General features: G+C 44.5%; 1 protein-coding gene across 1 annotated transcript; it reads left to right on the top strand.

The window, feature by feature from the left end:
* Positions 1-4171: 4171 nt before the first annotated feature.
* BATF (basic leucine zipper ATF-like transcription factor) lies at positions 4172-25698 on the top strand. The gene is made up of 3 exons (XM_081110624.1): positions 4172-4481; positions 6522-6626; positions 25152-25698. Exons 1-3 carry the CDS (start codon positions 4419-4421, stop codon positions 25359-25361), a joined length of 378 nt encoding a protein of 125 aa, XP_080966750.1. The 5' UTR covers positions 4172-4418; the 3' UTR covers positions 25362-25698.
* Positions 25699-26065: the final 367 nt, after the last annotated feature.

The raw sequence follows: 26065 nt of genomic DNA, 5'->3' as shown, positions 1-26065 counted from the left end.
AGCTGACTGGTGCTGGCTGCATTGCAACAGGTATCCCAAGCTACTAGTCTACTAGCCTATAAAATACTAATAGAAGTCAAATGTGAAAATATTGACAATGTGAAAAGTTTGAAGTCATGCATGGCAACACTGTATTGTTTGGGCATTCATATAAATATGGTTCAAGGGCAGGGAAGTGAGTACGACGAATAAGGATCACATTCTGGAAAATAGTTGCCTGGGGGTGGGGGTGGTGAATGGGATTAGGAAAGGATGGACAGGGTCCTTCAGCTCTATTCATAATTTACTTATTAAGTTTAATAGTGGATACACAAGTGTGTATTATTCCTTCATCTTTTTAAAAATATTTTTTATTGATTTCAGAGAGGAAGGGAGAGGGAGAGAGAGACAGAACCATCACCAATGAGAGAGAATCAGGAGCATCCCCCCTCCTCCCCCGCAACTCACACAGGGAATCAAACCTGCAACCCAGGCATGTGCTCTGACTGGGAATCGAACCGTGACCTCCTGGTTCATAGGTTGACGATGCTCAACCACTGACATTCCTTAATCTTCAATATTTAAAAACAATTCCAGGAATATCATTGAAAGAAACCATCTTTCTGTGTCAGCCAATATTTTAATTTCTCTCCTCATTAGTCTCTGCTACATATTAAATAAGTGTATTGATGTGAAACCACAAAATCAAGCAATTATTCATTCAACAAGTTCAAGTATGAACTTGAACTTTGCTTGAATGATAGACTATTCAAAGACAACGAACTTCATGTAAATATTGTAACACTACAATAACCTATTCGGTTAGTTGGCTATTTCCCCTTCTAGCTATGAGGGCAGGATCTCTGTCTTATTCATAATTATGATTTCTGCTATGTAATAGTTGTTAATAAATGTTAAATTAAACAAAATAGAACATAAATATGACCATTTTTATCTTTATACAGCTTTCAGTATACTATGGGTGAGAAAAGATATGGGACATCATGGGTCATGATAAGCAACATAAGTTCTGAGCTAAGTTCTTGGGGAGTGCATTTATTTATTCATACATTGATTCATTTGACAACTATTTATTAGGCATTTCCTAGGCACTGGGCGTATATCTGTAGATGAGAGAAACACAGTCTTTGGTTTTTACGTGGCCACTTCTCACCACCTTCATCACCTCCTCAATGGTCTATGCTACCAATACCTTTCACTTGGATTATTGCAATAATTCAATGCTATAATCCTAACTGGCCTCCCTACTTCCACTCTGTTCCCCTCTGATAAAATCTCAACTGCAACCAGAGACGTCCGGTTAAACCCGAGTTAGGGCTCATCACTCCTCTGCTCTGAAGCCTCCACTGGCTGCTCCTCTGCGGGAGAGCGCAGAAATGGCCACAGTTCTTTACATGCCTCCTCTCCAGAGGTGAAGTCTGCTGCTCAGTCCGCTGAGTCTGGGCTGGCCTTGTCCGAAAGGATGTGCCAGAAGGGACCGCGTGCCGAGTGTGAGAGCCTGGGCCTCAGGAGGCTTTGAAAGCTCCTGCTCTTACTCCTGGAATCCTGGCAGCTGCTGTGTCAACAAGCCCAGGCAGGCCTGTTGGGGGAGGGGCGACCACCCGGAGCAGAACCATCCCAGACAAGACCATTCTAGATAAGCCAATTATCAGCCAACCTTAGCTGTCTGAGGATACGTGACAGAGTCCAGCTGAGATCCGCCTACCCTAGCCCAACCGCTACCAGAAGAACCTTCCAGATGACCTCCAGACTCACAAGCTAAATAATTGGTTGTTTTGAACCATTGAAGTTTCTTGTGGGTTGTTAGGCAGCAAAAGCTAAACTGATTCATCATCTCATTCTGAGAAAAAGTCAACTACTAACTGTGTTTCCAGTACTTAGAACATTGCCTGATATCTGGTAAGTGCTCAATAAACGTTTGCTGAATGAAATTTGTAAATGGAGTTAACATTCTAACGGTGGAATCAAAACATGCACACACAAAGTGAATAAACTAGTAAAATAATCATCAAATGTGATGGGTGCTATGAAGGAAATAAATAGTGGCTGAGATAGAGCATCACAGAGTGGAAGTGGGAGGGTGGGTCCTCCAGGGATCTTCATTTCTCCCCGAACAAAAGCCAAAATCTTTCCAGTGGCCTCCACAGCCCTGGAAGATACCTTGCTGACTCCATCTCCTGCCTTTCACTGCCTCTCTGCTCCCCCTAGTCTGGCCTCCCTGCTGTGCCTCTCACACATCAAACACACTCCCATTTCAAGGTGTTTTTAAAAATATATATATTTTTATTGATTCCAGAGAGGAAGGGAGAGACAGAAGCATCAACGATGAGAGAGAATTATTGATCGGCTGCCTCCTGCAAGCCCCACACTGGGGATGGAGCCCGCAAACCAGACATGTGTGTGCCCTGACTGGAATCCAACTGCGACCTCCCTGTTCATAGGTTGATCCTTAACCACTTAGTCACTCCCATTTCAGGTTCTTGATGGAATGTTCTTCCCCTAGACACCCACACCATTCATTCCCTTTCTTCCCTTGAGTTTCTACTCAGATGATTCTTTTCAGTAAGACCTTCATGATCACCCTGTAGAACTAGCCACCCACTGGCCCCCGCATTTCCCAAACCCCTCCCTGCTTTCTGTTTCTCCATAGCAATTGATGCCATCTGATGCATTATGTAGTAATGTCTTTATTTACTGTCTGCCTCCCGGACTCAAATACAACTTCTAGGAGAGAAGAGATTTGTTTTGCTCAATTTACCCTTAGAGCAATATTGTCTTAGGGCAGAAATTCAGCCAGTGGATACAAAATCCTTTAAGGGCCATAACTCCTGTTGATTCTGAATCTAAGACAAAGCAAGGCAAGCATTTGGATTTGAGCCTTACTAGAACTAAGGCAAGTCCTTCTTAAAAAGCCAAAATGCCCAGGTGATTGCTTACTGAGAACTCTACAAATGCACTGATGGCAAGGCTAGTAACATTACAAAGCTAGTAATACTACAAGTAACAGCCATTTGCAGCATCTTTTACAATCTGCTACGGGCATTCTAATCCGAGCTATATTATTTGCTTCTCAAAACAGCCCTGAGGGATGGCTAGGGCAGCTTTTATCTTCCTCCATTTACAGATGGAGATAGTGAGGGCATAGAGCTCAAGTGAGCTACCCAAAACCACAGATGTACTAAGTGGTCACGCCAGATTTCAAATCGTGGCTGGTTTGACTCCAAGCATAATGCTCATTTTATTTTTATTTTTTGCTGTTTTTTCATTCTGGGCTCTGACCTAGTAAATTTCTTCCTTCCTTCCTTCCTTCCTTCCTTCCTTCCTTCCTTCCTTCCTTCCTTCCTTCCTTAATACATTTTTATTGGTTTCAGAGAGGGAGGAAGAGATAGAAACACCAATCACGAGAGAGAATCATTGATCAGCTGCCTCCCGCACCCCCCCTACTGGGGATCGAGCCCACAACCTGGACAAGTGCCCTTGACTGGAATCGAACCCGGGACCCTTCAGTCCGCAGGCAGACACTCTATCCACTGAGCCAAACCAGCCAGGGCTCTAGTGAATTTCTTGAATCATTAAGTTTGAGCTCTTGAAAGATCCTCATCTGAGAGGCACCTTCTCCCTAAAAGAGAACACCCTTCCAAGAGGCGTAGGCGATGCCTCCCCAGTGGCGGGGGCTTCAGATGGACCGTGGCTTCCTCTGTTTGATAGTCAGGAAAGAGCTGTGTCCTGGGGCCTTTTCATCCCCAGCCCACCCCATCCCCCGCCCCCACCCCCCAAGGCTGGCTGAACTGCAAGAGCAGCGGGGACAGGTGGGCAGCTGCTTTCAGGCAAAACCCAGAAAGAAATCCCAGTCTCTCTGTTTTATTTTGGTTTAAAAATCAAGTCCGGTGACAATGGAAACTCCTTCCCTGCTCTCGACTCTCCTTTCTGCCCGTGTTGACAGTAGCCGGACTTGCTAATTCTGGTTGGGGTTTTTCCCTCCCGGGTGTTTTTCTCTTTTATCTTCATCAATTAAAGAGAGCTTCAAACTGTCGGAAGGTATCTGGGGTTTTGTGTATATTTTTTCTATAATTCTGTGGGTCTTTTCCCAGATACATACTTTATCTTAAATTAACTTCTAACTTAAGTTTCCGCCCATGTGACTTCCAGCGTGAGTTACCAGAAACCACAAGAGAGAGAGCGAGAGCGTGAGAGCCCCACAGCGAACGACATGTCCCTGTGGGGAGCAGTGCCTCTGCACCCCAGAGTGAGGAGGACACAGGGGTCAGAGGTGGCTGCAGGGCGGGCAGAGGAGGGACCTGCCGAGGGGGTGGGCTGGCGGCCTGGTGGCCTGGGAACAGTCAGGAAGGGAAGCCAGCTGGTGACAAGAGAGCCCAGCGGTGTCTGGGGCTGCGAGGAGAGCCCAGAAGACTGCAGCCATGCCTCACAGCTCCGACAGCAGCGACTCCAGCTTCAGCCGCTCTCCCCCTCCTGGCAAACAGGTAGAGTCCCCCTTTCCTCCCTTCTCCCATCTGATCCTCCTGGGGGGACACAAAGAGGGACAGGCTTCCTTGTCCTGCCCAGGTTACTAAGGAGCAAGGGACTGGCTGGTGGCAGGAGCAGTCTGTTAGACTGGAGACATGGTATTTGCCATCAAGCGGAGCCTGCCCTACTCCTTCTGCCCATTCTGCCCAAGCCCCCTTTCCTCCTGGTCTCCGATGGCGTCCATGGCCTCCGCCTCACCTGGATGCCCACCCCGTGAAGCTTTCTAGGAAGCCCAGAGGAGAATGCACATCAAAGCACTCTGGTCTCTCACAGGAAAGGCTCTACGTGCTCCAAGGCAGTAAATCACAAGAGGAGGAGCCTCAGAACGGGCTGCTGGCAGGCACGACCCAAAGGCTAGAGACGTGATGTCCCAGGAGACAGCCATCAGGGCAAGAGAGAAAGGGGTCAGGGAGAGAAAAGGAGAAAAAAAAAAGTTAGAAGGAAGGGGAACTCGGGCAGCTCGTAAGGCTCTATCTTCTATCTTATCTACTGGGGCACTGCCCCTGTCACTAGCACAGCCAGCAGAGGGATGCTGGCTGTGGCCAATACCTCCCTCCCCTGTGGCTTCTGGACAGGAGGAAGGAAATAAATCGGGAGGTGACTGGAGACTTGGAGACATATCCTAGCAGCTCAACTCAGCTCCAGGGAAACCAGAGAGATTGAGGTAGAGATTCTGGGGCGTTTGGAGTCTAGAAGATTGTGACTTCTAAGTCCAAAGTTTCCAGCTTGGGGGTTGCCAAAAATGGGGTACCCTGCCTGGTTCTGGGGTGTTCTCTTGACCACATGTCTTGACATCCTTCTCTATAGGAAGGCTTCTTTCTCTTCCAGTACATCATTGGATTAAAATGTCTTCCATTCTTTCCTTAGCACAGATATCCAAGAGGGCTTTCAAAATGCTGCTGCCAAAATAGAAGTAATGTAACATTGGTGATGCATTAACAGGAGAGGAGCGGGTTGGGAGGAGTCCTAGTAGAGACCTCTAGAGGGCAAACAATCCAGCCCTCTGCCCAAGAGGGTGGCTCAGATTGCCTGGAAGTCTGTACTCTTCTTAGGAAGGAAATTACTCATGGCTTCCATGGTAACCTGGTCCCCATCCCCCTTAGAGGAAGAGAACTTCCTTCCTATCTAACCCAATGCCCTCCTACTGCAATGGCTGGAAGTGTTGGGCAAGTTAGTGAGACATATGCTTGGTGAGCACAGAGTCTTGTCCTAGGAACAGCACACCTCTAGACGGGGGGGACTTGCAGAATGGTTTCACTCAGACTCCTGCGGCATCTGGGTGAAAGCTGGAGCTAACCTCTCTGCCCAAGCAGAGGACATGCCCATCTGTGAGATGTACTGAGAGAATACCCAACGTCCCCTTGTCCTCGTAAGTGTCCACTCACTACCTGCCACGGCCAGGTAATCTTCACCATTAAAGCCAGTCTTGACCTCTTGAGCTCAGGTTCATGGGGCATGTCAAGGTCACTGTGCATCATGAAAGGAAATGCAGGGAAAGGAGAGACAGATCTGGGATGGAAACCTCAGCCCAGGAATGCAGCAGAAGGCACATTCTCTCTTCAATGGGGTACAAGCCACTTGTACAGAAGCTGGCACAGAGTAGGTGCCCAGAAAGTTTTGAAAAGAAACAAGAAAGTTCTGAGCCAAAAAGTGAGAGAGTAAGGGTGGAGCAGCCCTGAAGAGGGGAAGAGGTGATAAAACACACTTCATCGCCTTAACCATCTTTTCCAAATACAGCTCTATTGAGACCTCAAGGCCTTTGCCCTCTTCCTGTAACTTTTGTCTAAAAAAATTATAGAGACCTAAGGGAGCATAGCAGAGGCTGGGGAAGAGTTCCCTTTTGCATTTGGCCTTTTGGTAAATAGGGGGTGGATGGGCAAATGAAACAATGAAGAAATGGAAGGATGGATGGATGGACATCCCACAGCAGGAGGGCCTGCATTTGTTTAGAAGAGAGAAGCAAGATGTGCCTAATTCTCATCATCTCTGCTTCCCAGGACTCGTCTGACGATGTGCGGAAAGTTCAGAGGAGGGAGAAAAATCGCATTGCTGCCCAGAAGAGCCGGCAGAGGCAGACACAGAAAGCCGACACCCTGCACTTGGTGAGCGCTCAGACCTTTCTTCATCCTCCTGAGCCTTAGACTTTGCTCCCTTACACCCATGGATGCTTACACCACAGCTCTGAATCCGCCTGCGTGGAAAAAAAAATGTGGGGGGAGTCAGAAGAAGGGTGAGGGCTGTGGGGTGAGGTGGGAGAGGAGGCTCTCCTTTTAGTGTATTGAGAAGATTCTGGCAGGGAATGAGCCAGAGGCTGAAAGAGAAAGGAGCCCCTTCTTGATGACCCCTGAGGAGAATGAGGGGTCAATGAGTTGAGCATGGGAAGCACAGAGGCTGAAAGGAAGGCGGAATCACCTAAGGGATGGAGTAGCCAGAGAAAGCTCCATCCTCATGAGCGTAGAGAGCAGAAGGAAGGACTGCCTCTGGGAGGAACTTAGAGATTGTGGAGAGCTTTGAGGAAGCCCAACATCCCGCAGCGCTAGGGTCTCCTATAGTCCCATCCCCTGGGAGCCCAGTTGGACAGCCGCCCTGCACTTGAGGCAAGGAGGCCCATAGGGTACTGCACGTTACTTCTTTTTTTCTGAGCATCAAGGTTTTATTTGGAAACTTCTCTCTTTAATCATATCCCCAGGGGGTCTGTGGAATATGTGGTTTCTAGTGCACTAACTTGGGATGGTCACCATCCTGACTGAGTTGCTTCTAGTCTCAAGTTTTCTAGAGTAGGCCCTGACCCCTGGCTTGAGCAGGGGCCCTGATCAATGCTGAATTGCAATTCCACCAGCAGCCCAAGACCCCAGTTGGTGTTTCTAGATTCTGGCTGTGTGCTTTGTCAGCAATACTCCCTCCTTGTCTGCCATACCTTATCACCTGGCCTCTCTTCACTCTGCTCCTTAATTTGGTCCTTGTCCAACTAACTCTTACTTCACTGGCTCCTTCCTCTTCCATTTACTCCACTTTCTCTAGCAAGTCTGCCTTTCTGCCCTGCCTCCCCAACCATCCCCAAACCTCCAGCATCCTTGTAACTCATTTCAATGGTAAAAGGGCATTTGGCACCAAAAACGAATATGCTTGTGCTTATTTGAAAGATTAGCAATGGAAATCAGCCAGTTAGAATAGCCGATTCCATTTTATCAAGAAAAAGTAAGATGTTTGTGTGTGATGTCAGACGGGTTTTAGACTTGATTGGGGTGATCAATTTGCAAGGTATATAAATGTCTAATCAATATGCTGTACACCTGACATAAATATGTATTGTTTCTCAACCGTAATTGAAAAGTAAATTTATATATTAAAAAAAGCAAGATGCAGTTTTAGAGAAAAGATTGTTAAGCTTTGTGAGGAAGCAGAGAGCAGGCTGCACCAACATCTCTGATGGGATGCTTGTGTTTTATTGGAAATGTAATCAGCATATCTTCCTTTGCATACTAACATAGTTTTAAGTTCATAAATATTTGTTGAATTGAACAACAAAGAAAAAGAATGAATGAACAGCAAGTCTGTTCCTCTCTTTGATAACTGTGATCAGCAGTCTAAATGTTGTTGTTGATCCTGCTACTGATGTGTTCTCCATGATTTCATTATGGCTTAGGGTCTCACAATACTCCAGTTTACTATTTTAAGCTTGAAAATCTATGATGACTCACTTTGTCTCTATCAGAGTCTGATTCTAATTCAATATTCTTTAGAGCAAGCCAACAAAACAAAAAGGAGAAAGAAAGATCAGAAAGAAAGAAAGAAAGAAAGAGAGAGAGAGAGAGAGAGAGAGAGAGAGAGAGAGAGAGAGAGAAAGAAAGAAAGAAAGAAAGAAAGAAAGAAAGAAAGAAAGAAAGAAAGATCAGAAAGGATAAAACCTTCCTTTTTGTGCAAGTAGACAATGTCCTGAGACTGGAAAACTGCTATAAACTTTCGAAGTTTGCAACTTTTTTAAATGTAGAAACTAAGTATAGCTCAGCAGCTCCGCAGTCGAAAGGACAGGGTTTGAACCTCAGCCCCACGGCTTGCAATCTGTGCGAGCAACCTTAGAGACGTTCTTCACCTCCCTCCGATTAAAATGGGAAATGACAGTTACTGCCTAATAGAGACAGTACATATAGAGCTCAACACGGTGCTGGCATATACAAATATTCAAACAATTTAAGTATAATAAGAGTAATGTTAATAGTAGTTATTATAAGAAACAAAATAAGTCATCATACTTATATATTTTATATATTTATATAGTTAGTTATGATGATTTATTTTGCTTCTTATAATAATAAAATATGTTATATCTATAGATCACAGAGTTTCACAGAAAGATGTCGTTAAGGCTGGAATGTTCAGACACACTTTTGATGCTTCAGGCTCCTCTACAACACTCCCCAACCCCGGAAATGGTTCCAAACTTATTCCTTCTCATTTAGCATGAACAAAGGAGTCTTCCAATCTTCAGCTGCTCCATTGTCTCCTTGTACATTCAACCCACTGGGGATATATCAGTGAGAATGCGATGTTTGTCTCTTTGCTGGGGCAACACTGACACAGCTCTCTCACTCTAGAAGAGTTAGAACCAAAACATTTAGCCCATCTGATTATACTAGTCATGACTAGATTCGGATAATCTCTGGGGCTTGGAGTTAACATTAACACCCCGACCCCAGCCTCAGTCTCTAGAATGTTCCCATCTTCTCCATACCTAGACACAAACTCCTCCCCACTCCTTTCTTTTGAGCACCACAGATTTCACCTTCACTTTTCGCCCAATGAGTAGGTCACATCAGAGTTTACACAGCAAGCTTGGATTGCAGCCAATGCAACTGATGTTTTTTGACTTCAGGTAGAAACTTTTGGCCACAACATATAAATCTGCCACCGTCAAACGGAGATTTTGGCTCTGGTCTCAATGTTTATTTCCTCTGAGGTGGTAATTACCCATCTTCTCCATCCATTAGCCTCTTATGTTTGTTATTCAGGTAGAAAATCTTCTGGTTATCACCAACATCCTTAGGGTTGAGTGCCTGGTTTGCCCTGGACTCCTTTTCATGCTTGGCTCCACATGCTGAGGTTCTGGAGCTGTTCTCTGGCCCTCTGACATAGTCATAGGACTCATCTATCAACACTTTGAAGACCAGGGTTTAGGAACTACTGTGAGTGCAGCATCACATAAGGACCATATTTGTATTAGTGTGCTAGACTCATATATACTAGGATAATGCCATCTTCTCAATTTCAACATCACCACAACTATCTATCTTTAAACTACCAAAAGAATTGTCTTGTTTTTCCTGTGAAATAGGGGGATACTTATTACTTAACATTTTCTGTATCTATCTATAGTGGTTAACAAGACGCTGTATATTAATTGCTTTTAAAATAACACAGTAGGGAAAGACCCTCTTTTGGTGATTGTATTTAATCTCATGCAGATGTTACAACATCCAGCATTGACTATCCCTCACATAATCTGGATCAAGTACTTCTCATAATATCAATAAAGTCCACATTCTCTTTTAAAAAAAATTTTTTTTATTGATTTCAGAGAGAAAGGGAGAGGGAGAGATAGAAACATCAATGATGAAAGAGAATCATTGATCAGCTGCCTCCCGCACGCCCCCTACTGGGGGTCAAGCCCACAACCTGGGCATGTGCCCTTGACCTGAATCAAACTTGAAGCCCTTCAGTCCACAGGCTGACGCTCTATCCACTGAGCCAACCCAGCTAGGGCTCCACATTCTGTTTTAACTTTCTTCTGGTTGGGTGTCTCACACAGCACCCATCACACTAAGTTCCTCTTCTCCCACAGACAACTATAGAGTTCATTAGGTTTAGTACAGACATTGATTAAAAGGAGAAGGGCATATTTTGACCAGTTCATTTTCAAAAGATATCAGTAGCTTATCAGTGGACCCAAAATAATCAACTGAAAAACTTAAAAATGATAAGAGAATCCAGTCAGCTTCCAAATTTAACACAAAGGTAATAACTTTCCTATATGTAAAACATGACCAATTAGAAAATTTAATTGGAGACAAGATTCCGTTTATAATACCAACAACAGCAAATTGAAGGAAGAAATAAATTTAACAAAAAATATGCAGAACTTAATCTTTAAGATCTATAAAATTATTCTAAGTGACTTAAAAACACTCAAAATAAATGGAAAGGTACACCTTATATAAGGATAGCAATTTTGTTAAATTAATCTAAAATTTAATTTAATGTGATCCTAGTAAAAGCCCAATAGGATTTTCTGGAATTTGGAGGAAAACTAGATTAGCTATTCTAAGTTCCCAGAGAAAAATTCCATGTGAGAATTTCCAGAAAAATTCTAAAGAAGAAGGGCAACTAGAACAGATTACCTGAATAAGATATTAAAGGGAATTACAAATGTAGAAATAAAAACAATATGAAAAAGACAGAATATTGGATAGAATAGAATACAGAAATAAACCTTAAACAAATTCAAATTTAAGACTCAATCACATATGTCAATTCCTAAGACACAAGTTCAAATGCAAAATGAGTAGGATGGCATTTCAAACCGGTGAGTGAAAGCAATTATTCAATAAATAGAATCGGGACAACTGGCTAGCCATTTTTTTTTTGAGGGGGGTGGGGGAAGCTAGCTTCTTTATTTCTTTTTTTAATTGTCTAAAGTTTTACATATGTCTCCTTTCCCTTTGGTCTTTATTTCTTATACAACTTACACATAGAATAAATGTTTAAAAAAGAAAGAAAACTAAAGAAATTTGGGGGAAATGAGCATTAAAAAATGTATCTTGGAATGGAGTTTTTTCCACATAAAACACAAAACCTTGAAACCATAAAGGGAAATATTGCTAGACATCACCTTTATACATAAAAGTGAAATTTCTATACAGCTTAAGCTACTATATGCAAGATCAAAGGCAAATGGTAGACTGGGAAAAACAACTGCAACACATATGACCAAAAAAGGGCATATTTAGTTAATATGTGAGAGCGCTTCTGAATTATAAAATGATTGACAACCCAAAGAAAAAAATGAGCGATGATTATGAATAGGCCTTTTACAGGAAGAAAGAAATAAATGGCAAATAAATATGGAAAAGATGCTTCTTTCCCAATAGTTCGTGAAATGACAAGTAAAGCAATATGAAAGTCGCCTGCCAGATTGGCAAAAACGAAAATGCTACTAATACACGATGTTGCCAAGGCATTAGAGAAGCAGGTGCCACCACACATTACTATAGGGGTATAAGCCGGTACAACCCCAGTAGAGAGCATTTGACCATGTCCATCCAATTTATAAGTGCACACCCTGTTACTTGGCAATTTTACATATCGGAGTCTATTTATAAACAGACCCACCGATTACACAATTATGTACATGTAAAGATCATTATTGCTGCATTGTTAGTCAGAGCAAAGACTGGAAACAAGCCAAATACCCAGCAGTAAGGGACTGATTAAACTATAATTTGCTCGTGCAGTGGAATACCATGGGGTTGTTAAAAGAACAGGTTACATCTGTATGTGCTAATCTGAAAAGATTATCAAACTTCTATACTCTTAAGTGAAAAGGGTGTGAACATGGCACATAGTTTGAGCCCATGCATGTTTCTAATAAAAACAAAAATTTATCTGTGTGTATGTATATGTGTAAACTTAACATTTTCAAACAACTGTTAATGGTATTTACTTCTGAAAAGTAGGATGGAAAGTCTAAAGCAGAAGAGAAGTACTCTGCATTTTTTTACCTTTTTAAATATACTTTGGATGTTTTTATCATCTGTTTTTATTTTTATAATATAGATATTTAAATTCTCAACATTGATCATTGCGACATATGCATTAGGATGATTTCTTTTCAAATTTTGACTTTAGACACTGAATAGTCTTCTACTGTGGCATTTTATCCTTTGTAGATCCACAAATATCTCAGTCCTTTGGGAGAACCATCAGTTAAGATTTATAATGAAGAATCCTAATGTCTACAGGACTAGACAAGCCATATAAGGGGTGGCAAATTGGTTCCATTTGTGTGGCCATCTGGCTCATTGTAGTGGCTCTCCGGTGCCTTGCAGTAGGAAGGATTCTGAGTCAGTGGGAAAGAGAGTGGAGACCAATTGAGGTACTCCCTTTGATAGGGCAGCACAGGTGCTTGCCGGGGGACGTTTCCTGAAGGAGTCTCTCACTGCTTTAATAACAGGGGAAGGTTTACAGGTTCCAGAGCAGGTCTTTAATGCCGTATCTAGCAAACATCGTGAGTGTAAACTGTGCATGAAATCAAGCTGTAAGCTGATGCTACGAGAAATAAGGTATTTATAACTGGAAGAAATCTGAGTAACAGAGGAAAAGAAGCTCAGCAAAGATGTTAACTTCCCAGGCCTCCTCAGAATAACACTATTGTCCTTGGTCTTCCGGAGAGGCCTGAAAGACAAGTCTGCCTATAGCCCCTTTTCACTCACAGAGCTCTTTTGCTCTCTCTTGGAAAGCATTCCATAGCTTCATTGGCATTGAGAAGCTATAAAAATTTCATAAAAACAAAACAACAATAACCAAAACCACAAAGAAGCAATGTTCTGACTAGTTCTACCCTAAAAAATTCAGTGTAAAATCAGTGAACCATCTGTGGAAAAGAGACATTTCTCTTGGCTTCTATTGCTAGGAATTTTTTATCAGAAACATATTAATTGAACACATGACTGTGTACCAGGCACTGTGTGTTACGTGCACTCATTTAATCTGTACAAAAACTTTTACTTTGCAAGCCCTATGTTAGGTTAAGTAACTTGTCCAAGTTCACGGAGCTTGTAACTACATCTGTCTGTCTTCAAAATCTGTCTTCTTAATCACTAAGCTCTCCTGCCTCTTTCTTCAGACTCTCATAAAGATGTATTCATCGTCCAGAGCCTATATCTTTCTTGAATCTCTTCCTGGATTTATTTTTGTTCTTTAAGCAACATCCTCCAAAATGTCACTTTCCTCCTCCATCATTAGGCCTGGTCAAAAAAGTAAAGATGTCTCTATGAAATATATCAGTATCTCCACTGAAACAATATTTTTTAAAAAGCTGTGTAAGGATGAATAATAACATCTTATCTGTGACTACCCTTTGGAGCAGCAATTTCATTTTACAAGAGCTTGAAGAAAAAATGTTGCACAAAGAAGCTCAATTCACCATTATTTGTGAACAGTAAATATTATATCAATATTATAGAGTTGGGCAGATGCCAACAATAGGGGATTATGCATATTATGATACACTCATCCACTGTCATTTGTGCTGGCTTTAAAAATGACTGTGCAGATTGTATTTACCAGCACAGAAAGATGACCATGACATAGACCAAGTGAAAGAAAGTAAGTGACAAAGAGGATACGGAGCACAGTCTCGTTCGTGTAAAATGTGTGGGCCGGGGTCCTGTGTGCATACAGAGGTTCTGGGTGGGACACTCTCCCAAAGGCTCACAGTGAGTAGCTTCCTTTACTCCTAGTACTTTTCTGTTTTATTTATTTATTATTATGATGATGAATGTATACCATCTTTAATCAGATTAAAAAATTAGGGAAGCTGTCCTCAGCAGCACCCAGCCTTCTTTCTCTTAAAAAGAATGGGAGAATCTTGCCAAAGATCCCAGCCAGAGCAGCTTGGGGGTTTACCTAGTCTTCTTGGTAGGACTCCGTCTGGCCCCCTGCTTCCTAGGAAGCATAGATTGATTCCACAGGACAAAGTCCCCTTCCGATGGTGGGTTATCTGTAGAGAGTCCTGTCAGGGGTCCACATAGTAGCTTACCGAGGGAGTAACAATAATGACTGTCAGATCCCCTTGTTTATTTTTATTTTTTTTAAAAAATATATTTTAGTGATTTTTTTACCGAGAGGAAGGGAGAGGGATAGAGAGTTAGAAACATGGATGAGAGAGAAACATTGACCAGCTGCCTCCTGCACACTCCCTACTGGGGATGTGCCAGCAACCAAGGTACATGCCCTTGACCGGGATCGAACCTGGGACCCTTGAGTCCGCAGGCCGACGCTCTATCCACTGAGCCAAACCGGTTAGGGCAGATCCCCTTGTTTATAGAATCGCAGAATTTAAAGGAGATGCATTAGGCCAACCTACTGTGTTACCAATGAGGCACTGATGTCTTTCTCTAGGGCAACCAAGATCCCAAACTTCTTGACTTTTCACCATTAGCTTAAAATTTTTTAAAATTATTTATTGATTTGAAAGAGGGAAACACCCATTTGTTATTCCACTTATTTTTGTATTTATTGGTAGCTTCTTACATGTGCCCTGGCTGGGGATTGAACCCACAACCTTGGCATATGGGCATGATGCGCTAACCAACTGAGCTACCTGGCCAGGGCCTCACCATAAGCTTTGTTTTGTGCCATATTGCTAAACAGGACTTTGTTATGCAGATGGTGTTGCTCTCACGTGTCCTTTTGCAAAGAGTAAACCAAGAATTAGGCAGTATGTCTGAATGCCCTAGAGACTCGCCCACAACAGAACCCACGCAGACAGCAAGAGACCAGAAAGGGAGAGTCTAAGATTGAGAGGGCCTGGTGTTTGTGTTCCTTTATTTTAAAAGGTCTTAAAGTTGTAACCCAAGATTAAAAGGACAATGACATATGGGGGAAAATATTTTCATCAAATGAAATAAATGCAAATTTAATGTTTATGCTGTAGAAAGAACATCCTTTTTAAGAAAAACATCAAGACTCCAATAGATTAGTGGACAGAAGCTATGAACATAAAAGCTTATGTAACATTTTCCCTACCAAAATGAAAATAACCCTATTTTCTATTCTGATTTTGAAAATGACACACACAAAGGGTTTCTCAACCTTGACACTATTGACAGTTTGAGTCAGATAAGTTTTGTTGTGTGGGGGTTGGGGGGGGGGGGAGGTCCTATGCATTGTAACATGTAAATTCTATCCACTAGATGTTAGTAGCACCCCCGCAGCCCCAGTTGTGACGATCAAAAATATTTCCAAACACCCCCAATGTCCCTTAAAGGGCAAAATTGTTGCTGTACCAAACAGACAATAACAAGTTCTTCCTCTGAGGTAATCAATAACTTATAACATTATTAAGAAATTTTCAAAAGGCTAGTTGGTCAAATAAAAGATTTAAAATTAGGTTGTAAGGAAATTGATGTATGTGTTCACTGCTGGTGATGTTGCACATCTTACGCTACCCTTTTTCAGTAATACTTATCAGGAACTGGAAGCCTGGCTGTGCCCTATGCCACAGTAATCTCACTCCTAGGACTTTAGGAAATATTTGAACAAACAAACAAAAACTAGTGTGGCTCAAGATGTCCACTGCAGCATGATTCATGATAGCAACGTTTTGATAGAACCAAATGTCTGACATTAATAGACCATCTTAAGTACATTGTGGATCATCCATTTGATGATATAGACATTAAAAATAATAATTGATTCTAACAAAATTATGGCAGGAAGGAAAATACCTATTGTATCTGTACTATGATTGAGATTTTATAAAAATAGGTATTTTATGTTTGTTAAAAAGGACAAGATGGCAACATGCACGAATGAAAAAATCTTGTTAGGGGACTAGGATCATGGCCTTGTAGAATTTTTTAAAAATATCTTTAATGTAGTTATGCTGTATATTTTTTATTTAAAACCATAAGAAAATGGTCAAACAGAGACGTGAACTCTGGATTAAATAATAGATAAGAACAGAGAAGATGTCATTGACCTGGAATTTGGGGGTCAGGTTTTGATAGGTCTTATCATTTACCCTCCAAATGGAAACACGTTTGCCAGGACAATAAGTACGAACAACTATGCCAGGACAATAAGTACGAACTGGAACTGTCCCAGTAAACATCTGGTCATCCTAGATTTAGAGGAACCAAGAAGGGAGACCTGGAGTTCTCAGGAAAATTCAAGAGTAGTCATAAATGCCAAGGCCAAGCAGAGGGGACTAGAGTCCTCGCACTAAAAGGTCATCTCCTGAACCTGAGGACCCTGTAAGCAAATATTTTCTGGGTATGTACCCTGACTGGGGATTGAACTCACAACCTCACAAGAACATGCCTTATTGCTAAGGAGGTAGGGTGGTCCAGGAAATTATACACATTCCCAGTACTAGTGCTAATGTCAGCAGAAATGATTCATTCTGCTGGACAAGTACATGACGGCCTCCTGTGTGCCAGGAGCATTGAGAATACAGCAGGGACAGACTGAGTCCCTGATTTCATGGACTTTACATTCAACTGGACGTCAGACTGGAAAACAGACAAATGAGCACACGAATCACACGAAGAGGCTTTGAAGAAAATCAAAGAGTGTAATTAACGGTGGCAGTGACTCTGAGGGATGGGGATGGGGACAGTGATCAGGGGTGGCCTTCCTGAGGCCCTGACATCTGAGATCAAATGTGGGTCAAAGAGGAGACAGGGAAGATCTGGGGAAAAGGTGTTCTCAGAAGAGCCTTGAGGCCAAACTGACTGGAGCCAGTCAAGGGTCGGGCAGAGGCTTTGTGGGGCTGGGGACCGTGAGGGAGTGAGGAGGAGCTCAGGAGTAAAGGCAACTGTGCTCTGGGAAACAGGAACCAGATTTGGGGGGCAGAGGAGTGGTCAACAAAACTACTTCAAATCCTGGCTGGGGTAGATGCCTGAACGTAAGTCTGACCTACAAAATCGGAAGCAACAGCACCTCACTGGGCTGTTTAAGAGCTAAATGAGAGAGCAAATACAAAAACTAAGTAATAATGTTATTTTATGTTTTGCATGTGGGAAAAGTTGTATTTACTCATTTGCTTAATGCAGAGAGCCCGGCATTTTCTTACAAATCAATCAGATGAAGCTATCTGTTTCACTTGGCTTTTCATTGCAGCGGGTCAAGTCTCCTTCCTTTGGTATAGATGGGGAAAGTCAAGTCTGAGCTAGCGTTCTTAAGGTGGCGTGATTCTGCTACTTGCACCCCATAGCTTTAGTTTGGGGAGCAAACGTGTTGCTAAGCTGGGGTTCAACTTGGACTTTAAAAAAAAAAAAGATTCTCTTACACTTATTTGTAACTATCCTGGAGTTGCAAAGTGGGAGCTATTAAAGCTCTTCAATGGCTGGTTAAACACTCCTGGGAAGTCTCATGGGCATCACGGATTTCCTTAGTGGACTCTTCATTTGCAGGTCTCAGATCTTGGTAAACGATTACCGATTCCAAGTTGCCAGGCACTGTCCTAGTCACTGAGGACAAAACAGTGAAGACAATGATAGCCCCTGCCCTCACGGAGCTCAATAATTCAGAGCCAGTTGGATAATGTTGTAATTACTGAGATTCTAAGAGATGCCCTACCTCTTGTCTTTCCATCTTAAAGATGAACTACTGTGGGCTATTTGAAATTGTTTTCATTAAGTATAATGTAATAGTAATAGGAAGGCACTTTGCCTTAAACAGGCATTGACTTTCAGAAATTTATTTTTTTACTTAGAAACGTTCTTCCACCTTTTAATGTTCTTTATATTTATACTAGAGGCCCGATGCATGAAATTCGTGCAAGAGTAGGTCTAATTAGCATATTATGCCTTTATTATTATAGATTATTTATATATATAATGAAATTAATGTAATAAAATTCAACCTTGTATATATTTTTTATATTCTTACATTATTTTTTAAGACAAATCAGCTATTGACACGATTCTCAAACTACTTGCTCATTTAGCTCACCTGGGAAGTATTTTTAAAAATATTGATGCCAGAGACCCACTTCAGAACAATGAAACTGAAATCTTTTGGGGGTGAAGTTCATGAATGAAGGTTTCTGAAAGCTCTTCAGGTAATGGCAATGTGCAGCCAAGGTTGAGAATTGGGAGCAGTGACGTGTGAACTTGGTCGGGAGCATGTGGTAGAATGTGAGGAGTGAGTGTGGGGCAACTATATGCGTATAACCCCAGCGCTCAGTCTCAGAACCCTGGCAGCTTAAAGGAACAAACAGCCCTAGCCAGTTTGGCTCAGTGGGTAGAGTGTCAGGCCCGTGGGTTTGATTCCCGTCAAGGGCACATACCTCCACTGCTTGCAGGAAGCAACCAATCTATGGGTCTCTCTCATATGGATGTTTCTCTCTCTCTCTCTCTCTCTCTCTCTCTCTCTCTCTCTCTCTCTCTCTCTCCCCCTCCCTTTCACTCTAAAACCAATGGGAAAATAACCTCAGGTAAGGATTAACAAACAAACAAACAAAGAAACCCCCACAAAAGCAAGACAAAGTTCAAACCTATGTACTGCTGGCAATTATTCGTTGTGTTTGTTTTTCAGGACTGGGCTTGCTAGTGATAGCCTTGCTAACTGGAGGTATCAGTCAGGAGTGTAGTCAGTTACAAATAATAGAAAACTGTCAAACAGAGTCACACCTCAGTCGCGGTTTATTCTCTCTCATAATAAGGCATTCAGAAGTGGATAGACTAGGGCTAGTGCGAGGATGTCATCAGAGCACCAAGCTCCCTCTCCCTGTCTGCACAGCCACCCTCAGTGTGTGAGGATGCTCTCGTCCTCAAGGCTGCAGTCTGGCTGCTGGACCTCCAGGCATCAATCTGTGTGGAGGGAGGTCAGCCTTTGTCCTGGTGAGGCTTTGCCTCTTTAGTTGGGAAGGAATGCTCTGCCCCATAGGTACTCCTGCTTACATTTCATTGGTCAGAATCTGTCACATGGTTTAGAGCAGCTGGGTATTTGAGGAGTTCTTTGCCCAGCCTCTCTAGAGAAAAGCAAGGGGAAAGGGTTGGGGATAGATGCTGAGGGGGTCAACCTACAGTGCTTCTCACAGATGAGGTCAATGAACTCATAGTCCTAAAAGCCAAGGAATGGGTGACTGGACTGCAGACAGGGTCCTGAGGGCATGGCTGATGTGGCTAAGCATCAGGTGATGATGCAGGTGCTGATGGTCTTAGCACTTCAGCTTTAAGGCATGAAAGTGAAGATTTCTCAGAATCAGACATACACATTATTCAGTGCAAAAACCTGTGGTTTTGTGACTCTTCTCCTTTCCTCCTCAGGTAAGGAACAGGAGTTAGGGCTAATTTCCCCAGGACTAGTAGGAGGCGTAGGCATAGATCCCATGAGGGCTGGGGCAATGTCCCATCTCTCAGTTTGCAGACTTCTCCAGGAATGGGGGGTTCTGCCCTGCATGTGCATTGGGTGGATGGGGGTTGGCAACTGGTGGAGAGAGAACACATAACTGGGTGTGAGGGATATAAGCTGCACACGCTATTCTCGTATTTAAGTGTGGTTGAGAGCTGAAATGTCACCCTACCAATAAGTGTATGTTCTGTTCATGAAGAAACACACAGGGACTATTTTCCCTTTCTGGAAATTGTGATTAGAATACTCAAGGAGAAGGTCAAGGCGCTCAACCAGAGCTGGCAGGAAGGAGCCCGGCCCTGCTCAGAATGCCTGGACAGTCCCTGTCAGAGCTTTGGGCGAGAGCCGGTCCTTAGCCTTGGTCCCAGCTGGCTTCCCTGTGGTGAGGGACCTGCCTGGGGAATCCCCCATCATTCAAGAGCTCTTTGAGTGACCCCCTCCTTGGCCCCTCCAGTAGGGAATTCCCCAGAATGTTCCCACACCCCCATGAAGCCTCTTTCTTAGCCACCCCCAAGCTGCTTGTGGCTCATGATAGGAGTGGCACCAAGTAAGCCCAAGGTGAGGGTGAATGGTGAACATTAGCATTTGGATTTTCATGAGGTAGGGAAAGAGGGAAGATTAAATTGGAAATACAACAGGGCTGAGGCCTCACAGGAGATCATTATCAATAAGATTTAAACAGACTTCAAAGTCAAGAGAGGATGGTGGGCTACCGGGAAGCCAGACTGCCTCAATTCAAATACTGTTGCGGCAATTTATAAGCTGTGTGACCTTGAACAAGTTACTTAACCTCTCTGTACCTTGGGTTTTCTTCTTCTGCATAATACTGTTATTTACCATATTGGGTTGTTGCAAAGATTGAACATAATGATAACTGGAAGGTACTTGAAAGAGTGATTGGCACATGGAAGCATTCAAAAAATGTTAGTTATTAAGTCACGCTCTATGATTCTTTTAAAACTTTGGTTCCTACTAATCTTTCTAATATAAATTGAGTTTTCATACCTCTGTCCCCAGTACACATGCACACGCACACACACACACACACACACACACACACACACCCCTTCTCAAAAAGTGGGGGTTAGAAGCTCTAGTTTGCTGATACATTCAGGTAGTCAATTTGGGATCTGAAATATTGGAGAGTTGAAGAGGACTTTGACGTCTTCTATCCTGTGTGTTTTAACACTCAGTGCTCATTAGAATCCCCTGAGGAGCTTCAACAATGCAATGCCCAGGCTGCACCCCGGACCGATTAAATTAGAAGCAAGCATCCGTACTGTTAAAGCTCCCCAGGGGATCCCACTGATCCCAATGTGTGGCCAAGGTTGAGACTCATGGTTTTGGTCCAGTCTTTCTGTTCCAAAGTGAGGCAATGGGCTCAGTAAGGGTCACCCAACCAGGATCAAGATCCAGGACCCCTGACCCCAGTTACCACTGATGGAGCCCTCTGCTGCCTGAGTTAGTTAGCCCTCTAGCAGAAGAGCTGGAGGGGAGATTCCCTCCCAACTCAGGGCAGGAGACAGATGCCCTGCTCCGTGATTGGAAGAGTGTGACCTACTCAGGGATCCTGTCCTGTGCTGATTAAGGATCACCCAAACCCAGACCCAGTTTTCTCTTGGGAGACCACAGGGCAGCCAAGGACTTCTTAGTTCAGTCAATCGAGTCACCAGTCTCTGGGGAGAGTGTGTTGTGTGTGCTAGAGAGAGCCCAGGGCTGAGCTGTGGGGAGCCCTGCGCTGCTCCTTTGTGGTTATGGGGCTTTGGATCCATCATTCATTTGAAGCTTATGGACCTCTTAGAAACTGCGTGTCTTGAGCTCAATCCTGTAGCTCCTTTTCCCAGCAGCTGCTGCCATAGTCATTTTGGGGGGAGGGAGGAGTAGGTTTGTCCCAGGGCTCAGTTGACCTCTTCTGTGAAGTGGGGGTAATAGTCATATCCACCTCGGAGGGTTATTGTGAGGGGCCTGAAGGGCCTAAATGAATTCGGAAAAGTAGAAAGCAGGTTACATGGAGGACAAATGCAGCCCCACCCCTCCCCCCTGTCGCAGAAGGCATGCATATAAGTGGAAATTTTCCTCCCAAATATTCCTCTGCTCTTCCCCCTCACTGAGTTCTCAGTTTCCAGCCCCCACTGGGAAGGTAGGGGAGGCGATCATTGTACCTCTGTGTAAACTGCTACTCCCATGTCCGTGTTTGCCAGATGCTCCTGTGTGAGCCCTTTCCAGGGCATGACTGCCCCAGCGAGGGGCAGAGTGGACCGGGCAATGGGAGGTGGGGATGTGGAGGGAGGAAGCCCCAGAGCAGCCGCTTCCTCCCACAAGGGAAGTCAAACTCGTCCTCTTGTACATGTGTGGCTGGCGGCCTGGCCCCTGGGCTGGCAGCGCTGGTTTGGGGGGGGGGGGGGGAGGGAGCAGGAAGCAGTCTTGCTCCCCAAGGCACAGGCAAGCTTGTTGTTTTAGAAGGTGGTTTTCTGGTTAGAGGCAGCAGTGGTTATGAGCCCCCTCCTAGGGCTCTGGGGTCTGCAGTGGGGCGGGGAGAGGGAGAGGAGAAAGCTGGAGGGAGCTCAGCCGAGCTGGTTCAGACAGAGCTCAGAAGAGCCTGCTGTTACTTCCGGAAAGCTGGGCCTGCCTCTAGGCGGGGAGAAGGTCAGAGCGCTGCAGTGGGTCCCTGCGCCGCCTACCCTGCCCCTCCCTGCCGCCTCGGGGTTTGCCCAGGCTCTTCGGAGCACAGACTTTACAGTAAGTGTTGTCACCAGTGGAAACTCTCAGAGGGGGCGAAGAAAAAGGCTAGAGGAAGGGACCAGCACTCCAGGCCCCCAGTTCCCGTCTTACCAACACCCCCAACCCCTCCGGCTCTAAGTAATGTTTTATCTTCCCTTTCGGTAAAGAGGGGAAGCCCTGCCTCTGGGATGTGCCCGGAAACAACTAAAATGGTCATCGAGCCACACCTTGCAGGAGCAGCAGCCAGTGGCTCTGACTCTTGGCATCCCACCCACCCCCACCCCGTTTTAGAGATGGGGGTTTCCTTTGTACTTACCTAGGCACATTTTCTAGCTCAGAGCCCCATACCGGAAATGCCAGGCTGAAGCCCTGCATGATCACGTCTGGCCTTTATGAATGGCAGGTGCCGGGTGCAGTGTGAGGGCAGTTGGCAATCTAACTAGCTCGTCCAGCAGCCTGCAGCTCATGCTCCGAGTGGATTATTTAAGGCAAACTTTCAGTGTCAAGTTATCTTACCTCTCCTCACTGCCCATCATTATTTTGAGTTAACTTCTAGTCCAGCAGTTGATAATCATCAGCCAATCAATCAACAAACATTGGAGTTCATATGTACTATGTACAGGTACTTAATATGTGCTTGAATAATTAAAACAAATTTGATACCATATTTAACTATTATTTTCAAACTTTGATTGTTAGAATGACCTAGGGCAGCGGTCGGCAAACTCCTTAGTCAACAGAGCCAAATATCAACAGTACAACGATTGAAATTCCTTTTGAGAGCCAAATTTTTTAAACTTAAACTATATAGGTAGGTACATTGTTATTAACTTAATTAGGGTACTCCTAAGCTGGCCTTTGCTAAAAACGTCCTCAATCTGATTGAGGTACGTTCGCTGAGGTCGATCCCGAGGCCCGCTTGCGCCGCCCGACCGACTGACACCCCCCACTTCTTCAAAATAGACTTCACCCAGGCCGAAAACCGACTTCTGCGCATGGGCCACGAAGTTTCAGTCGCACTGTATGTGCGCGCCCGCACGTGGTATTTGTGGAAGAGCCACACTCAAGGGGCCAAAGAGCCGCATGTGGCTCGTGAGCCGCGGTTTGCCCGCCACTGACCTAGGACACTTGTTAAAAACTCTAGATTCCTAGCTCAGTTGTTTGGAGAGTCTTCCCAATATGCCAAATTTGCAGATTTGATCCCTGGTTAGGGCACACACATGAATCAGTAAATGGTAGTAAAAACAAGTAGAACAACAAATCTATGTCTTTCTCTCTCTCTCTCTCTCTCTCTCTCTCTCTCTCTCTCTCTCTCTATTGTCCTCTCTCTCAAATCAATAAATTTTTAAAAAAATAGTGACTTTTTAAAAAATTCAGATTCCCAGAATTCACCTCAAGTCCCAAACCACTGAGTTGAAACCTCTAGATTTCCAGGAAGCACCTGAAATTATCTTTGTAACAAGCCCTCTAATTAATTTTAATGAGATGGTAGGGTTGGAAAATGCTGACCTAAATCACACAAAACTAGCACAACAAGGCCTCACTCCAAATATTAGTTTGCTTTTTGAACTGAAATTACAATTTATTTGCATCTTCGGTGCCATTTCCCCTTCCTCTGTGGGCACCAGTGCTTAGTGGAAAAGGTCTGTTTCACTGAGTCAAGGCTTGTGAACCGTAAAAAAGCACATTGGAAATGAAATTCGCCTGAGTTTTCTGAAGGTGGGATTGTTGTGCAGCAAGTGCTAATTCCAGAGTGTCACTGTTGATTAATTAATAATGTGATCAGTAATCAGCACTCCTTACCCTGGGTTTTCCTGGTCAGCACGTATCTGATGGTTCATCTGAGCAACAGGGGAAAGGTGTTCCTGGAAAAAAGGAGCCACGGGGGCTTGGGACACACCCAGAATGCTGTGCAACAGGCTCTTGGGTGAGCAGAACTTTGCAAAAACAAATAGTGGTGAATATTGACCATTTAATAACCTGGGTGACACAGACAATTCACCAGGGATTCCATTCATAAGACTAAATGCAAATACTGGGAACTCTTGGAAAATATCCTATATAATAAAAGCATAATATGCTAATTAGACCGGACATCCTTCCGGATGACCTTCCGGATGAAGCAGGGGCTGTGAGGGAAGCCCGGGTCTTGGGTGCTAGAGGGAAGCCGGTGCCAGCAGCCAGGGGAAGGAGGGCCTACTCTTGCATAAATTTCATGCACCGGGCCTCTAGTATAGTATAACAGAGAATGGAAAAGAGTGAAATCAGTATCAGATGGTCTCATAAACTCTTTTTCATTTTTTCAGGCTCTGGCCTGCCAGCTGGTTTCCTTTGACATACACTTGCCACTCTCAACCCCTATGCACACTCATAGAGACCCATGTACATACAGGCACAAAGGAGGATACTCACACCCAAATGCATACGCGCATCCACACATACACCTCTATTTGTTGGAACCATATGAAATCGCCATTCTTATAGGTCGAAACAGACAATTATCAGCAATTTCATGTGGTTCAACCTAATATCTGTGCACACACATGCACATATATACACCTGCTTATACAGATACACACATACAGCGCTACAAACATATGCACACATGTGCACACGCTCATATGTGCAAATTCCCCGATGCCCTGCTCCACGGATGTGCCTGTCAATCTAATCTGGCTCCTCCTGCTCCCACCCCACCCCACCCCACCCCTCAGATCTTGGGACCTGGCCCAACATTAATCTCCAATGCTGATCCCTCCCCCTCACAGGAGAGTGAAGACCTGGAGAAACAGAACGCGGCTCTGCGCAAGGAGATCAAGCAGCTCACAGAGGAGATGAAGTACTTCACATCGGTGCTCAGCAGCCACGAACCCCTGTGCTCGGTGCTGGCGGCCAGCGCGCCCTCGCCCCCCGAGGTGGTGTACAGCGCCCACGCCTTCCACCAGCCTCATGTCAGCTCCCCGCGCTTCCAGCCCTGAGCTTTTCCAGAGATGGGGGAGAGCAGAGCTGACACCCCCGGTCCCCAGCTGCTCCGCAGGCCTCAGGAGGGGCACACAGACTGTGGCCAGGTGGCCCTCTTCCCCCAGAGGCCTCTCTCCACCTGGAGAGGCGGAGACAGGGGCCTTGACAAGGACTGAACACAGGACTGAGTAAGAAGTGGGTGAGACCTCCCAGGGGGCTGGCAGCCCCTGGGCGCATGCTGGACCCATGCGGGTGGGAGGCCCAACCCAGAGTTGTACCAGGTGTACCGCACAAAAGCCACAGCATGAAAGAGAGGACGCAGGGAAAGGTTATTTTTCTAAATAAATGTCTTAGAAAGAAACCCGTCTGGCAAGGCCGTTTCCCTGGAAACCTTAAACTCTATGGGGCTGGGGTCTTTTTTTGTTCTTGGCCTTGAGAGCTCTTAAAAGCCTGGAGACCCCACTAATATCTCTCCTTTTCCATCGTTTGTTAATCTACTTGGTGAGCTGGGGTTTTCAAAGACCCTTCAATCCTCCCTCAAGCCATCTTCTTGATTTCCCTCCCCAATCGCCTCACCAGGACCTCCCCTTCCATTACTCATGGCCCCTCACTTCCTAGATTGTCAGTGGGTCATTCTCTAGTCATGGAGAAGGACCAGGACAAGATGCCATTCACCACAACCATCGTTCCGGTTGATGCTCCCACGTCCCACCCACACAAC

The sequence above is a fragment of the Myotis nattereri genome, assembly GCF_964212035.1.
Source record: "Myotis nattereri genome assembly, chromosome: 1".
In the NCBI taxonomy this organism is placed as follows: Eukaryota; Metazoa; Chordata; class Mammalia; order Chiroptera; family Vespertilionidae; genus Myotis; species Myotis nattereri.
The sequence above is the reverse complement of the archived record's forward strand: the minus strand, read 5'-3'. Positions and strand labels throughout refer to the sequence as shown.

Bases quoted from the DNA above. Each gene is read 5' to 3' on its own strand.
- BATF (XM_081110624.1), top strand. From the start codon at position 4,419: ATGCCTCACAGCTCCGACAGCAGCGACTCCAGCTTCAGCCGCTCTCCC. The intron at 4,482-6,521 runs GTAGAGTCCCCC...TCTGCTTCCCAG, and splicing joins CTCCCCCTCCTGGCAAACAG to GACTCGTCTGACGATGTGCG. The intron at 6,627-25,151 runs GTGAGCGCTCAG...TCCCCCTCACAG, and splicing joins AAGCCGACACCCTGCACTTG to GAGAGTGAAGACCTGGAGAA.